Below are 14,461 nucleotides of genomic sequence, written 5' to 3' on the forward strand. Positions count from 1 at the left end.
ACAAGCTTGTACACAAATATTCATACAAGCACTATTCACAACAGCCAAAAGGTAGAAACAATCCTGGAAATGACCCACTGTCATCTGCTGATACCCATCAATTGCTTAATGGATAAAAATATATGGTATATTCCACATAATGGATTTTTCAGCCATAAAAATGAAGAAATGATATATTCTACAACATAAACTTTAAAAACATTATGGTACGTGAAAGAAACCAGATACAAAAAGCCACATATGGTATGATTCCATATGAAATATCCAGAATAGGCAAACCTATAGACAGAAAGGAGATTAGTGATTGACAAAGGCTGGGGGAAGCGGAAATGGAGAGTGGCTGTTTAACTGGTATCAGGGTTTCCTTTTGGGGTGATGAAAATGTTCTAGAACCACACAGTGGTAATGGCTACACAACACTGTCAATGTAATAAATACTACTGAATTGTACACTTTAAAATGGTTAAAATGGTAATTTTATATCAATTTTACCCTGACTAAAAAAAAATGCAATGTTCCTTTGAGAATTCCCCATAGTAAACTCAAAGCTCAGTTGCCTTTACTGTCATCAGTTTGGTATACATCTTACCATATTTTCCCTTGAATTTTACAGAGAAATAAATAGCATTATTTTAATATATGGAAATGCCTTTTTATTCAATATTATTTTATTAATCATTTGATAATTGGGGCATATTTCCATATTGATACATGAAGCTACATTTTATTCTTTAGAGTGCTATATATTATCCATAATGCAGTATACAGAAAGTTCTTTATTTTCAGCAACTTCCTTATTAATGATTAGACTCTTTCAAATTATTTGCTATGATTCTCCTACAATAAACATTCTTGCATATGCCTCTTTGTGCCCATGTATGAGTAATCTTAGAGTAGATACCAAAAAGTAAAAATGCATTATTACAGGATATGCACATTATTATTTTTTTAAAAAGATTTTATTTATTTATTTGACAGAGAGAGAGAGAGAGAGAGAGCACAAGCAGGGGTAGTAAGAGAGGGAGAAGCAGGGGAAGCGGAAGAGGAGAAGCTCCTCAGCAGGGAGCCCTATGCAGGGCTCAATCCCTGGATTCTGGGATCATTACCTGAGTTGAAGGCAGACACTTAACCGCTTAAATGAGCCACCCAAATGCCCTCGATATGCACATTTTAAACTAACAAAATTGGCAAATGGATTTCCAAATTGGCTCTCCCAATTCTTATGTGTGCTTGCAATGTATCAATGCCCCTAGTTCCCAATCTCTCACCAATATTTGATGCTATTACTTGCATTCCTCCTGGCTTCATGTTATTTTGTGAAGAAACTTTCACTGGCAAAACATCTGGACTCTTGCCCCGCCTTTTATTTATTCCTCTTCTTTGAGGAAGAACAAGTATCTGACATTCATACATTCATAGTTCTCCACTGAGTAAAGTTAGTCAACGAACTTAGGAATTTGATGTCTTTTTTCTCATTGTCTTGCCTCTATAATCCATAAAGTATATATGTGGTTTCCTCCCTTGTAAACAGCTATATTCATATTCTTTCCCCATTTTTCTCTTGGACTTTGGTCTTTTTCTTCTTAATTTGCCAAGTTCTTTATGAATTCTGGATATTAATTATTAGGCTGTCTCCTTTCCATTTGTTGACATTTAGCTCTTTAATAAATCTGATAGTTTTGTTGAATGGCTTTAGAAATGGAACTTTTATTTTCAAGTTGTGTTTAAGTGCTAGATACACTGTGTAGTATAGAGAAACAGTATTTTTAGCCATTTCCTTATTAGACTATTTCAAATTATTTGCTATGATAAGCATTCGTTTTTTTAATAATAAGCATTTCTGCGTATGTTTTTTTGTGCCCATGTCGAAGTACAGCCCTCTTCCCGTTTTTATAAAGTTGTATTGAAACAGTAACACTTATTTGTTTATGTATCATCCATGGCTGCTTTTGCACTACTTCGGCAGAGTTGAGTAGCTGCATCACAGACCAAATAGTCTATCCGAGGCTGAAATATTTATTATTTAGCTCTTACAGAAAAAGATTGACTGTCCCTGTTACAGATGATGGCAATGGAAGAAACTGCCAATTACTTTTTATAAATGAACCATAACAAGAATAACAAAATCTAACAATAATTTCCCATAACCAAAAGGAGCTACAGATGACTCTCGCAAATATTAATACAAAAATCCTAAAATACATAAGTACCTTAAAATAATATGTCATGACCAAGAAGAATGTACTTAAGGTATGCAGGATGGTTTATGTTAAGTAATCCATTAATATAATTAATTATACAGCTGACCCTTGAACAATGTGGAGGGATGGGGTGCTGGCTGAATCCCCTATGCAGTCAAAAATGTGCATGTAAATTTTGACTTCTCCAAAACTTAACTACTAATAGACTACTGTGGACCACAGCCTTAATGATAACATACACAGTTGATAAACACATATTCTGCATGTTATATGTATTATATGCTGTATTCTTAAAATACCTTTTTATTTTTTTCAGTATTCCAAGCTACACAGTTCACCTGCAAGTTTTTTCAAATTGCCACAAATCTCCAAAAAATTTTCCAATATATTGGGAAAAAAAAAATCTGTGTATAGGATGAGCCATGCAGCTCAAAACTGTATTGTTCAAAAGTTAACTGTACTAATAATTAAAGGAAAACATTTATATAAACAGTCATGCCTAATGATGGTTAATAACAGAAGCATCTTCACTAAAGTCAAGAACAACACAGAGGTACCCCCTATTTCCAATATTTGACATTGTATAAAAGATACTAACCAAGGCGATTATAGAAAAAAAAACTAGTGTTAAAAAAATTGGAAAGACATAAAATCATCACTGTTTTCATATGATATGATTGTATATCTGAAAAAAGCAAAAGATCCAACTGAAAATCTATCATGAACAACAGTAGATATCAATAAGATAGTGGGGTACAAAATCAATATAAAGAAATCTAAGCTTTCATACACACAACCTTCTAGTTACAAGATCTCATAGAAGAATAGGGACCAAACAAAGAATAACAAAAACAAAAGAAAAGAATGTATCTAGGAATAAGCTTACCAATAAAAGTGTAAAGCCTAGATGAAGGAAACTATAAAAACACTCAAAACTTACTCAAAAGAAAGGCCTATCATGTTCTTCTTGGACAGGACGAACACAACAAGTTGATTTTCCCTATGTTAATCTATGAATTTAATATCCCAATAAAAAAACAATTGATTTTTTTCCTGGGGAAGGTAGGCAAAATTTAGTAAATTCTAAATTCAAAAGAAATTTTACACAAGCAAGAATAGCCAAGAAAACCAAAAAAGGACAATGAAATTAAGAAAATTTAGTATATATTAAAAGTGGCATTTTTAATCTAGGCAGGAAAGATGAACTTTTTAATAAATACAACTGGACAACTGGGTAGCTATCTGAAGAAAAACTAAACCCATACCCCAGGATAAATTCCAAATAGATTAAAGATTTAAATGTAAAAAGTGCCCATGTTGAAAGTACTAGAAAAAAAAATTGAAAAATTCTTTGAGAATCTTAGAAAGAACAAAGTATCTCTGAATGATTATTAAAATCCAGGTAAACATGACAATTAAAAAAACTTCTGGGGGCGCCTGGGTGGCTCAGTCGTTAAGCGTCTGCCTTCGGCTCAGGTCATTATCCCAGGGTCCTGGGATCGAGCCCTGCATCGGGCTCCCTGCTCCGCGGGAAGCCTGCTTCTCCCTCTCCCACTCCCCCTGCTTGTGTTCCCTCTCTCGCTGTGTCTCTCTCTGTCAAATAAATAAATAAAAAAAATCTTTAGGGGTGCCTGGGTGGCTCAGATGGTTAAGCGTCTGCCTTCGGCTCAGGTCATGATCCCAGGGTCCTGAGATCAAGCCCCACATCGGGCTCCTGGCTCAGCGAGGAGCCTGCTTCTCCCTCTCCCTCTGCCTCTCTCCCTGCTCATGCTTTCTCTCTCTCTCTCTCTATCTCTGTGTCTCAAATGAATAAATAAAATCTTAAAAAAAAAAAATTAAAAAAAAAAATCTTAAAAAAAAAAAACAAAACCTTCTGCATGGCAAAAAAATAAAACATAAATGGCCAACAAGGAAAAAATGGTTGCAACTCACATAATCATAACCATGGCAATATCTCTAATATTTAAAGAGTTCTTACTAATTTATAAAATACCAACAACCACATTTTTAAAATGGGTCAAAGATATAATACAGAGAACTCACAGAAAAAGAAATACACATGAAACTTAAACATTTGAAAAAATGTGCTTACTTTACCAATAAGAGATGGATAAACTAAGAACCCAAACCAAGATACTATTTTTTAACCTATCAGATCGGCAAAAATAAAAAAGTTTGATAATAAGTTTGGCAAGGCTGGGGGAAATGAGAAGTTTCATACATTCTTTCTGAGAATGTAAATTAGTAGAAACCCTGGGAAGAACAGTAACTGAATTACAAATGCAATTTGTAAGAATGCAATTGACACAGGAAGTGTACTTCTATGTATCTATCATATAGATATACGTATATACATGCAAAATGACCTTATATAAAAGGTTGTTATTCATTGCAACATCATTTGAAATATCAATTAATGTAGAATATCAATTAATGTAGAAGACCTGCTAAGTTGTGGTATATCCATTTAGTGGAATACTAAGTAGCCATAAAATAAGAAAAAAAAATGAAGCTCTCTATGGATTAATATGAAAAAATTCCTAGGTTACTGACTAAAAATAAAAAGGTGAAAATACCATATACATTATACTAATAACTTTATTTAAAAGGGAGGGAGACATTTTTGCTTTGGATAGATTAAAAATATCTGGAAGGAGGAGAAAATGGGAATCTGCTGGATGGGGACAGAGTTGGGAAAGAGACATTTTACTCTCTATCTTTATATACTTGATTTCTGAACCACATGAATGTAATATCTTTCCAAAAATTAAATTATTTTATAAGGTATTATAATAATAGGCTATAGGGCAGTATTAGGTTATTATAGTATTTTTTAAAAAAGTATTACAAAAAGGGACCCAGGTTTTGAAATGTAAGGAAAAAGAGGTAACATACTCAGTTCCCTTTGTTTCTTTTATCTCACTAATCCACACATCAATAATCGTGCATGGCAAGCTACCATCTTTGTTTGCTCCATCTGGCTCTTGCAGAACTTCTGTTTCTAAGCCATCAGCTTCTGAAAATCAAAAACAATAAACATGTCTTAAAGCAAAATCCAGCTATAGATATTTGAACAAATATTCTATAAATTATCATTACCTAGTTTCAGGCTAACATACTAATTATAACAAAAAATTAAATATTTTATCTGTAGATCTTTAATCTGTTAACTCTCTGGTTATTGTCTGAAAGTAAATACTAATGAGAAAAGTTTCTGTCTTCATTTGCTGACTTCTCTTTTTCCTCTTCAATTCAGATTATCAATGCTTTTTTTAAAATATCTATTTATTTGAGAGAGAGAATGCACGTGCGTGTGTAAGCATGGGGGGAGGGGCAGAGGGAGAAAGAGTCTTAAGCAGACTCCCCACTGAGCAGGGCCTGATCTCAAGTCCCCCAAATCATGACCTGAGCCATAACCAAAAGTCAGACACTTAACCAACTGCAACACCCAGGCGCCCCACAATGCTCTTGTTTAAGCCACCATCACTCCCTCTTTTTTCCTGGAATCTAGGTAATCTTTCATTCTCTATTTTTAAAGTTTCCAATTAGCTTGTCCTGTTTAGAAAGAGAACTGATATTGTACCAGTCCTTAAAGTTTTTATCCGTTATTCAAATGATTTTTTGTTGTTGTTGTTTACCTGTACAAGGCAAATACTTGGGGAAAAAAATCTTTTAGTTATTTTTTAGTGAATAATTGTCCATTAGCACCTTTAGCCATACCAACATGACTTATTCTACAAACTAGATTTTTTTACTGTATTGCCCTCAAAGTCTAAAATATTTACTATCTGGCTCTTTGTAGGAAATGTTTGCTGACTTGCACTAGGCTATATAGTCTCTACTATATGCCTAACAGGCTTCTGTTTTTTTAAAAGAAAAGGCATACCTACTAAATATCATTCTAATAAGTAAGACTATTTAAGTTATCATGGTGAATTGAAGATGGTCACACATACAGCAAGGTCTCTGACATTTCTCTCATGTAGAGGGGGCCTCTACTTCCCCTCCCCTTGAATTTGGGCTGGCATTGTGATTGTCTGAACGGAGTATAGTTCAAGTTTATGCCAGTTCCAGCTCTAGTCTTCAAGAGAATTGGCAGCTTCTACACTGGAATCTGGAAGCCTAAACCACCATGAAAGTTTATTCTGGAAAGACCACATGGCAAGTTCCTGAGACTAAAAAAGGAGAGGGAACCAGCTAAAGAGGCTCTGCTGAGATACCATGCATGGAATGACATCATCTTGCCCCTTCCAGATAAGCCCAGCTGACAGGTGAATACCACTGAGTGGTATTGATGCCACATGGAGGAGAACTTTCCCAATTCCTAACCCACTAAAACGTGAGATAAAACAAGTTATTTTAAGCCACTAAGATTTGGGAATAATTTGTTTTGCAGCAACAATAGCAGAAATAGAATTTCCTATCTGAAAATAGGGTGCTGACATAACAAAAGCTTAAAACGTGCACTGGTTTTGGGACTTGGCAGTGGGCAGAAGTTACAAGTGCTTCAAGGAGACTGTTGATGAGAGACTGGCCAGTGAAAAAAGTTTCTGGAGGAGATTCTTGTTCTATGGTGGCAGAAAATATGGTGCCTGGAAGAACAGTGATGATAGAAAACATACCTAAGAGATTCAATGATCTGGCTAAGATGCTATCTAAGCAGAATGTTAAAAATTCCAGCTAGCTTCTTTAGTTGCCTCTGATAAAGTTGGAGAGATTAATTGAAGAAAGAGCTGTTTAGTTTATGAGGACAATTTAGAAGAGAAACCCCAAGTTAATTCCTTCCAGGCAATAAGAGCTTTTTAAGGGAAAACATGGCCTCAGAACAAACACTAAATTCAGGGCAGATTTTACTAGTCAAAGATGAAGTCAAGGGAGGGAAGGAAAAAAGGAAGGAATGAATAAAGAAAAAAGAAGAGTGGTTAGCGTAGTGAATGTGAATAACATTCATACAAAGCCCACAAAATTAAGAAAATTCAACCTGAAGAAACACCATCAGCTTGGATTGCATAGGAAAGAAAGATGTAGTTTAGAAAAGCCCTTGAGGGCACTAACTTTGGTGCAAAGGAAGCAAGCTGACAATGCAACACCTGACTGGCGCTGCAGAATTTCTATGGACCAGTGATTGATATATGTCCCCCATTTTCTTTGTTTTTGAAAAGGAGTCTCTATTCCTGTTTCACTACTGTATGTTAGATATTTAGAGGGCAAGGAACTTATCTTTTTCACTTATAGGTCTTGAGATTGAGAGTAACTGTACTCAAAGAACTGTACCCAAGAAAATTCACCTCTACAGAGGCCTGACTTGGATAACAGCTTTAGGCTTTCAGCCCTTTTAATAAGAAGATGAGGCTTTGGGGCACCTATGTGGCTCAGTCAGTTAAGCATCGGACTCTTGATTTCGACTCAGGTCATGACCTCAGGGTCGTGAGATCTAGTCCCGTGTCCAGCTCCGTGCTAAGTGTGAAGCCGGCTTGGGATTCTCTTTCTCTCTTCCTCTGCCCTGTCCCCTGCTCATGCGTGGCTCTCTCTCAAACAAGATGAGGCTTTAAGAAGGGGTAAGTGCATTTTACACGTGGGAGAAAATGTAAATAATTTTTTATTCATTGGCAGACCATGGCAGACTACCAATGGCTGCAAATTCTTTAACACTCTTAACTTGGAGAGGTGGGCTCTGTTTTATCTCCTTTGAATCTACGCTGGTTTGTGACTGTTTTGACCAAGGAAATATGGCAGAAGTGATACTGTGCCAGTTGAGACTGGCTTTTAAAAGTATAAGTAGCTTTTGCCTAGGATCTGTGAGCCCTGGCCACCATACAAGAAGTCAGACTACCTTGCTGGAAAGAGTTATGGAAAGGTGTGGAGACTACATGAAGAGGGAGAGGGGACCAGCATCACACAGCCTTCAAGCTGCATCTGAAAAGACACCAGTGAAGCCATCTTGAACCCCTCAGACCAGGTTGCCAGCTGAATACCATCAAGCGATCCCAGAGACAAAAAGCACATGAATTATAAAAATTACATTAGTCAAGCCTTGACTTAATTCCTGACACGCAAAATCATGAGATATAATAAAAGTGTTGTTATTTTAACACTAAGTTTTGGGGTGATTTATTATGCATTAAAAAATCCAGATCAGTTATTAAAGATAGAAAACAAAGAACCTAATTTGAGATGAATCACCCAAACATATACACGTTTTGATGATCTGTTTATAAAGTCCTGTTTATATAGAAGAAATTAAAGTATTATCAAGTTAAATAAAGCTCATTTTGAGCTATTAAAATACCATCCACATTTTCTTCTGGCTTCAATGATGTCTGTGGAGGTGCCTCACTAAACTCTGGACTGTTCATTTCAACAGAAGAATCAACAGTAGCCGATGGATTCATTTCAAGTGAAATATATTCTACTTTTTCTTCTGCAGGAATTAAAGGTTTGTAATTCTCCCTTTCAGGAGAAGTCTCTGAAACAACAACAAAAAAAGAAAGATCATGCTACATTCTCAAAAATAACTCGAATTTTACCTATAACAGCATTATAGCAAAATTCAAAAACTGCATTCTTACAACAGGTAATTACTGAGTAAGCTCTGTTATGTATTAAAAGTTGATAAATGATTAAGGTATATGACAGCTAAATATCATTTTAATTATACATAATGATATTTAGGATGATTAACATATGGTTTACTTTCTTTTCCCTTTTGTTGAAACTAACACACATAACAATGTTGTATTTTAAATCATTAACTGTTTTTGTTTCTGGTAAGTGCTAGTCACTTCTAATTGCTCAGAAACTCCCCACACCTTTTTTAAAAAAGATTTATTTATTTTAGAAGGGAGGAGAGGCAGAGGGAAAGGGAGAGAGAGAATCTCCAGCAGATTCCCTGCTGAGCACAGAGCCCAATCCCATGACCCTGAGATTATGACCTGAGTTGAAATCAAGAGCTGGATGCTCAACCAACTGAGCCACCCAGGTGCCCCTAAACTCCCCATACTTTTAACTGATGCCAGGAGAGAATGGATTTACCTCAGAACAACTTATTGCAGTTATCTGTAAGATGCCCAGGTCACTCCCATTCATTTCTTGAAGACGTTTCTTTCCAACTCCCAGTCAGGAGATTTCCCCAATAGTAATTCTGTCTTAACTAATTTAATTGATTGCCAGATCTCCATTAATAATCCTTCCATCTCTGGGCCTCTCAATTCCTCTCCAGTGATTTTTATCTTCACCTTACCTCAGTCACTCCAATGGTAGTATCTTAGAGAGCTTGTCATTTACTAGAGCTCCTCAAATTTTCAGTGCTAAATATTCTACCTTCTAATTTCTAACATCCTATTTTTCCACTTATCTCCCTCTACTATCCCAACTTTAAAAAATGTTACCCCACCAGTACCTATAATGCCCTGATCCTACCATGTTTTCTCTCCACCGTCATCCTCATTAAAATCCATCTAAAGTCCATCAATAAAAACCACTTTTTCGGGATGCCTGGGTGGCTCAGTTGGTTAACCATCTGCCTTCAGCTCAGGTCATGATCTCAGGGTCCTGGGATTGAGCCCAGCATTGGGCTCCTTGCTCAGCGGGGAGTCTGCTTCTCCCTCTCCCTCTGCCTGCCACTCCCCCTGCTTGTGCTCTCTCTGACAAATAAGTAAAATCTTAAAAAAAAAAAAATAATCACTTTCTCACATACATCTTTAACTCACTCTACCCACATGGAGAAACCCCAACTCCTTTTAATTTAATTTTCTGTGTATTATGTCTGCACACATGTGGCTGAAATGGTTGGGTAAAAAAAGAGTCTTCTTTATTGATCTCAATTTCAAATCATTATCACTAAAGCGAAGTGGGCGCTTTGTGGTGCTTGCAATCCTATCATAACAATAGGATACCAGGAACTGTACCTAGTTCAGTTAACTTCCTTAGGAAAACAAGTTGTGTACAGGTATTTTTGAGTTATATTACCTCTTACTTCTTCCTAGTCAATCAAGAACAGAACAAAACTATAGTGTTGCTCATGTTTTGAGTATCTTCCCTACACCAAGCCTCATCAACAAATTGTGATAGAGGTCACATCTGTGTTTTTGCTCATTCAGCCTACTGTTCTGCTATAAAATCATGTCTATTAAAATCAGGAACAAGGATGCCAGTTAGCACCATTATTAAAGATTGCTTTAGAGTGCCTAATGAATGCAGTAAGAAGAAAAAGAAATAATCAGAATAAATACTGGGCAAAAAAACACTAGTTCTTATCACTGATGATATAACCCTCATATCTGGAAGATCTAAGATCTCAAGGGAAAAAACTTAATATATTTAAAAAAATAGTTCAGGGAGGTGTCTGCGTATAAAATTTTACACAGACACATAGAAAGAATATTTTATTTATTTTAACTAGAAATAACAATTTAGAAAGGGAAATAGGAAAAATATGTCATCCATTATAAAGACAAAAATACAGCATTATGTAAGAATCAATTTACCAGTTTTCCAAGATGGCAGAGAAGTAGGAGACCTTAGTTTTGTCTGGTCCCAGGAATTCAGCTAGATAGCTATCAAAGCACTCTGAACACCTGTGAACTCAACCAGAGATCTAAGAAAAGAATAGCTGCAACTCTACAAATAGAAAAGCAACCACTTTCTGCAAGGCAGGAGGTGTGGAGAAGTGAATATGAGGCGATAAATGGGAAGATAAATCACGGGGGTAGGAAGCCTCCGTAAGCTGGCTACCACCAGAAAGTGATTTAGTAGCAGAGCTCAAAATCGGAACTTTCAGAAGTCTACTCTGGTGAAGGACATCCTGACTGAAAGGTGCTCAGGTGGCGAAGTGGCCAGAATCCTAGGTGGGACAGTGTGACCTCAGGACCCCTAGGGTCACAGAAAGACCAGGGGTGCCTGAGTGTGGCAGAATTCCCAGGTATCAGAGCAAGAAAGCCGGCTGCAATCAGTGAGCCCCAGAGTGAGTTTTCAGCTTGGGGTTGCCATAAACCATGAAATGCAGGGGCCCAGAAAGCCGCAGAATTGTGGTGAGACCCCACTCCTTTCACTGGGAGGAGCAGCATGGCTGCACGCTGCAGGAGTCTGCCGGGCTTGGAGACTCAAAGTAGGGTCCTATGCCTGAGATAGAAATGTGCAGTCATGGGGTGCCTGGGTGGCTCAGTCTGTTAAGCATCTGCCTCATGATCCCAGGGTCCTGGGATCAAGTCCCACATTGGGCTCCTTGCTCGGTGGGGAGCCTGCTTTTCCCTCTGCCTGCCACACCCTGCTTGTGCTCTTTCTCTCTCTGAAAAATAAATAAAATCTTTTAAAAAAAATTTTTAAAAAGAGAAAGAAATGCACGGTCACAAGCTGGGTGAGCATGGAATGTGGATGGAAACCAGGGAGACAGGAGTGATGGACTGCTTTTCCCTGAGGGCACACTGAGGAGTCAAGGGCATAGCTTTTGGCCCCAGGGCTGGAGATTGGGAGGCCGCCATTTTCATTCTCATCCTCTAAACGGGGGGTGAAGAGCCTTCACTGAACAAAAGCCACATAGAGCAATCCAGTGCAGCTTACTTAGCCTGGCCCCCTAGCAAGAGTGGTGCAATTCTGTCCAGGGCAAAGACACCAGAAAATCAGCACAACAGGCCCCACCCCCAGAAGATCAGCAAGAAAATCCCGCCAAGACCAAGTTTACTGATCACTCAGAACTGCAATACTCCAGTGCTAAGGGAAAAAAGTATATGGAAATCTCGGTGTTTTTCTCATGATTCCTTCTCATAAGTCTTTCAATTTTAATTTTTTTTTTTTCCTTTTCAACCAATTTCTTATTTTATCAACTCACTTTTTAAGTCTTTTTTTAAAAATTTTCATTTTTACAGTTACATTCTGTCCTTTCATTATACTTAATTTTATTTTTGTATATATACATATATAAGTTTTTCTTTCTTTACAATTTTGGGAAGCAGTCTCTTCTAAAAACAGACCAAAACATACCCAAGATACAGTGAATTGCTCTGTTCTGGCCAGCTGTTTATATTCTTTCCTCCTTTTTGTCTTTTAATTTTCATTTTACAGTTACATTCTATCCTTTTACTATATTTAATTTTATTTTTGTGCATATATAAGTTTCTCTTTCTTTACAATTTTGGGATTTAGTTTTCTAACAAACACACCAAAATACACACAGGATCCACTGTATTACTCTGTTCTGTTCACCTGTCTGATTACATTTTCTCTCTCTCTCTTTTTGGTTACAGGTCTCTTCTGATTTGTTTGGTGTATATTTCTCTGGGGTCGTTGTTGCCATTTTAATATTTGGTTTTCTCAATCATCTATTCTTCTCTGGACAGAATGACAAGATGGAAAAACTCACCTCAAAAAAGAGAACAAGAGGCAGTACTGATTGCCAGGGACCTAATCAGTATGGATATAAGTAAGATGTCAGAACTAGAGTTCAGAATAATGATTATAAAGATATTGGCTGGGCTTGAAAAAAGCATAGATGATACTATAGAATCCCTTTCTAATCAGATCGAAATCAAAAAGGCTATTAATGAGATGCAATCAAGAATGGAGGCTCTAACTGCTAGGATAAATAAGGCAGAAGAGAAAATGAGTGATATAGAAGACCAAATGACAAAGAATAAAGAAGCTGAGAAAAAGAGAAATAAACAACTATTGGATCACTAGGGGTAAAATTCAAGAGATAGGTGATACCATAAAGCAAAACAATATTGGAATAATTGGAATCCCAGAAGAAGAGGAAAGAGAGAGAGAGGGGCAGAAGGTATAATGGAGCAAATTATAGCAGAGAACTTCCCTAATCTGGGGAAGGAAACAAGCATTCAAGTCCAGAAGGCACAGAGAACCCCCCTCAAAAATCAATAAAAATAGGTCAACACCTTGACTTATAATAGTGAAGCTTGCAAAGCTCAGAAACAGAGAAAATCCTGAACGCAGCTTGGACAAGGGGTCTGTAACCTACAAGGGTAGAAACATTACTGGCAGCAGACCTATCCACAGGGATCTGGCAGGTCAGAAAAGACTGGCATGATATATTCAGGGTGCTGCATAAGAAAAATATGCAGTCAAGAATACTTTATTCAGCAAGGCTGTCATTCAAAATACAGAGATAAAAAGCTTCCAGGACAAACAGAAACAAAAAAATTTGTGATCACTAAACCAGCCCTGCAAGAATATTAAAGGGGATCCTTTAAGTGAAGAGAGAGCCCAAAAGTAACATAGACCAGAAAGGAACAGAGATGAGATACAGAAACAGCGACTTTATAGGTATTACAATGGCACTAAATTCATATCTTTCAATAGTTACTCTGAATGTAAATGGGCTAAACACTCCAATCAAAAGACATAGGGTATCAGATTGGATAAAAACACAAGACCGTCAATATGCTGTCTGCAAGAGACTCATTTTAGACCCAAAGACACCTCCAGACTGAAACTGAGGGGGTGGAAAACCATTTATAATGCTAATGGGCAGCAAAAGAAATCCTTATATCAGACAAATTAGATTTTAAAGCAAAGACTGTAATAAGAGATGAGGAAGGACACTATATCATAAACAAAGGGTTTGTCCAATAAGAAGCTCTAACAGTTGTAAATATTTATGCCCCTAACACTGAAGCAGCCAATTATATAAGTGAATTAATAACTAAATTAAAGAAACACATTAAAAATAATACAATAATACTAGGGGACTTTAACACCCCACTTACTGCAATAGTGAGATCTTCTAAGCAGAAGATCAACAAGGAAACAAGGGCTTTGAATGACACACTGGACCAGATGACTTCACAGATATAGTCAAAGCATTCCACTCTAAAGCAACAGAATACACATTCTTCTCAAGTGCACATGGAACATTCTCCAGAATAGATCATATACTGGGTCGCAAAACAGGTCTCAAATGTTACCAAAAGACTGGGATCATTCCCTGCATATTTTTGGACCACAATGCTTTGAAACTTGAACTCAATCACAAGAGGAAATTTCGAAAGAACTCCAATACATGGAGGTTAAAGACAGTCCTAGTAAAGAATGAATGGGTCGGGGCGCCTGGGTGGCTCAGTCGTTAAGCGTCTGCCTTCGGCTCAGGTCGTGATCCCAGCGTCCTGGGATCGAGCCCCGCATCGGGCTCCCTGCTCCGCGGGAAGCCTGCTTCTCCCTCTCCCACTCCCCTTGCTTGTGTTCCTTCTCTCTCTGTGTCTCTGTCAAATAAATAAATAAAATCTTTAAAAAAAAAAAAAAAAAAAAAAAGA

General features: G+C 37.1%; 1 protein-coding gene across 8 annotated transcripts in view; it reads right to left on the reverse strand.

The window, feature by feature from the left end:
- Positions 1–14,461, reverse strand: part of NEK1 (NIMA related kinase 1) — a 226,358-nt gene that overhangs the window by 37,481 nt on the left and 174,416 nt on the right. For all 8 annotated transcript variants that reach the window (XM_032413176.1, XM_032413181.1, XM_032413179.1 and 5 more), the window contains 2 exons: positions 8,491–8,667; positions 5,097–5,217 (listed from right to left, as the gene is read on the reverse strand). In XM_032413176.1, the coding sequence (XP_032269067.1) occupies positions 5,097–5,217; positions 8,491–8,667 (298 nt within the window). The remainder of the gene's footprint in view (positions 1–5,096; positions 5,218–8,490; positions 8,668–14,461) is intronic.

The sequence above is a fragment of the Phoca vitulina genome, unplaced genomic scaffold (assembly GCF_004348235.1).
Source record: "Phoca vitulina isolate PV1807 unplaced genomic scaffold, GSC_HSeal_1.0 scaffold14, whole genome shotgun sequence".
NCBI lineage: Eukaryota > Metazoa > Chordata > Mammalia > Carnivora > Phocidae > Phoca > Phoca vitulina.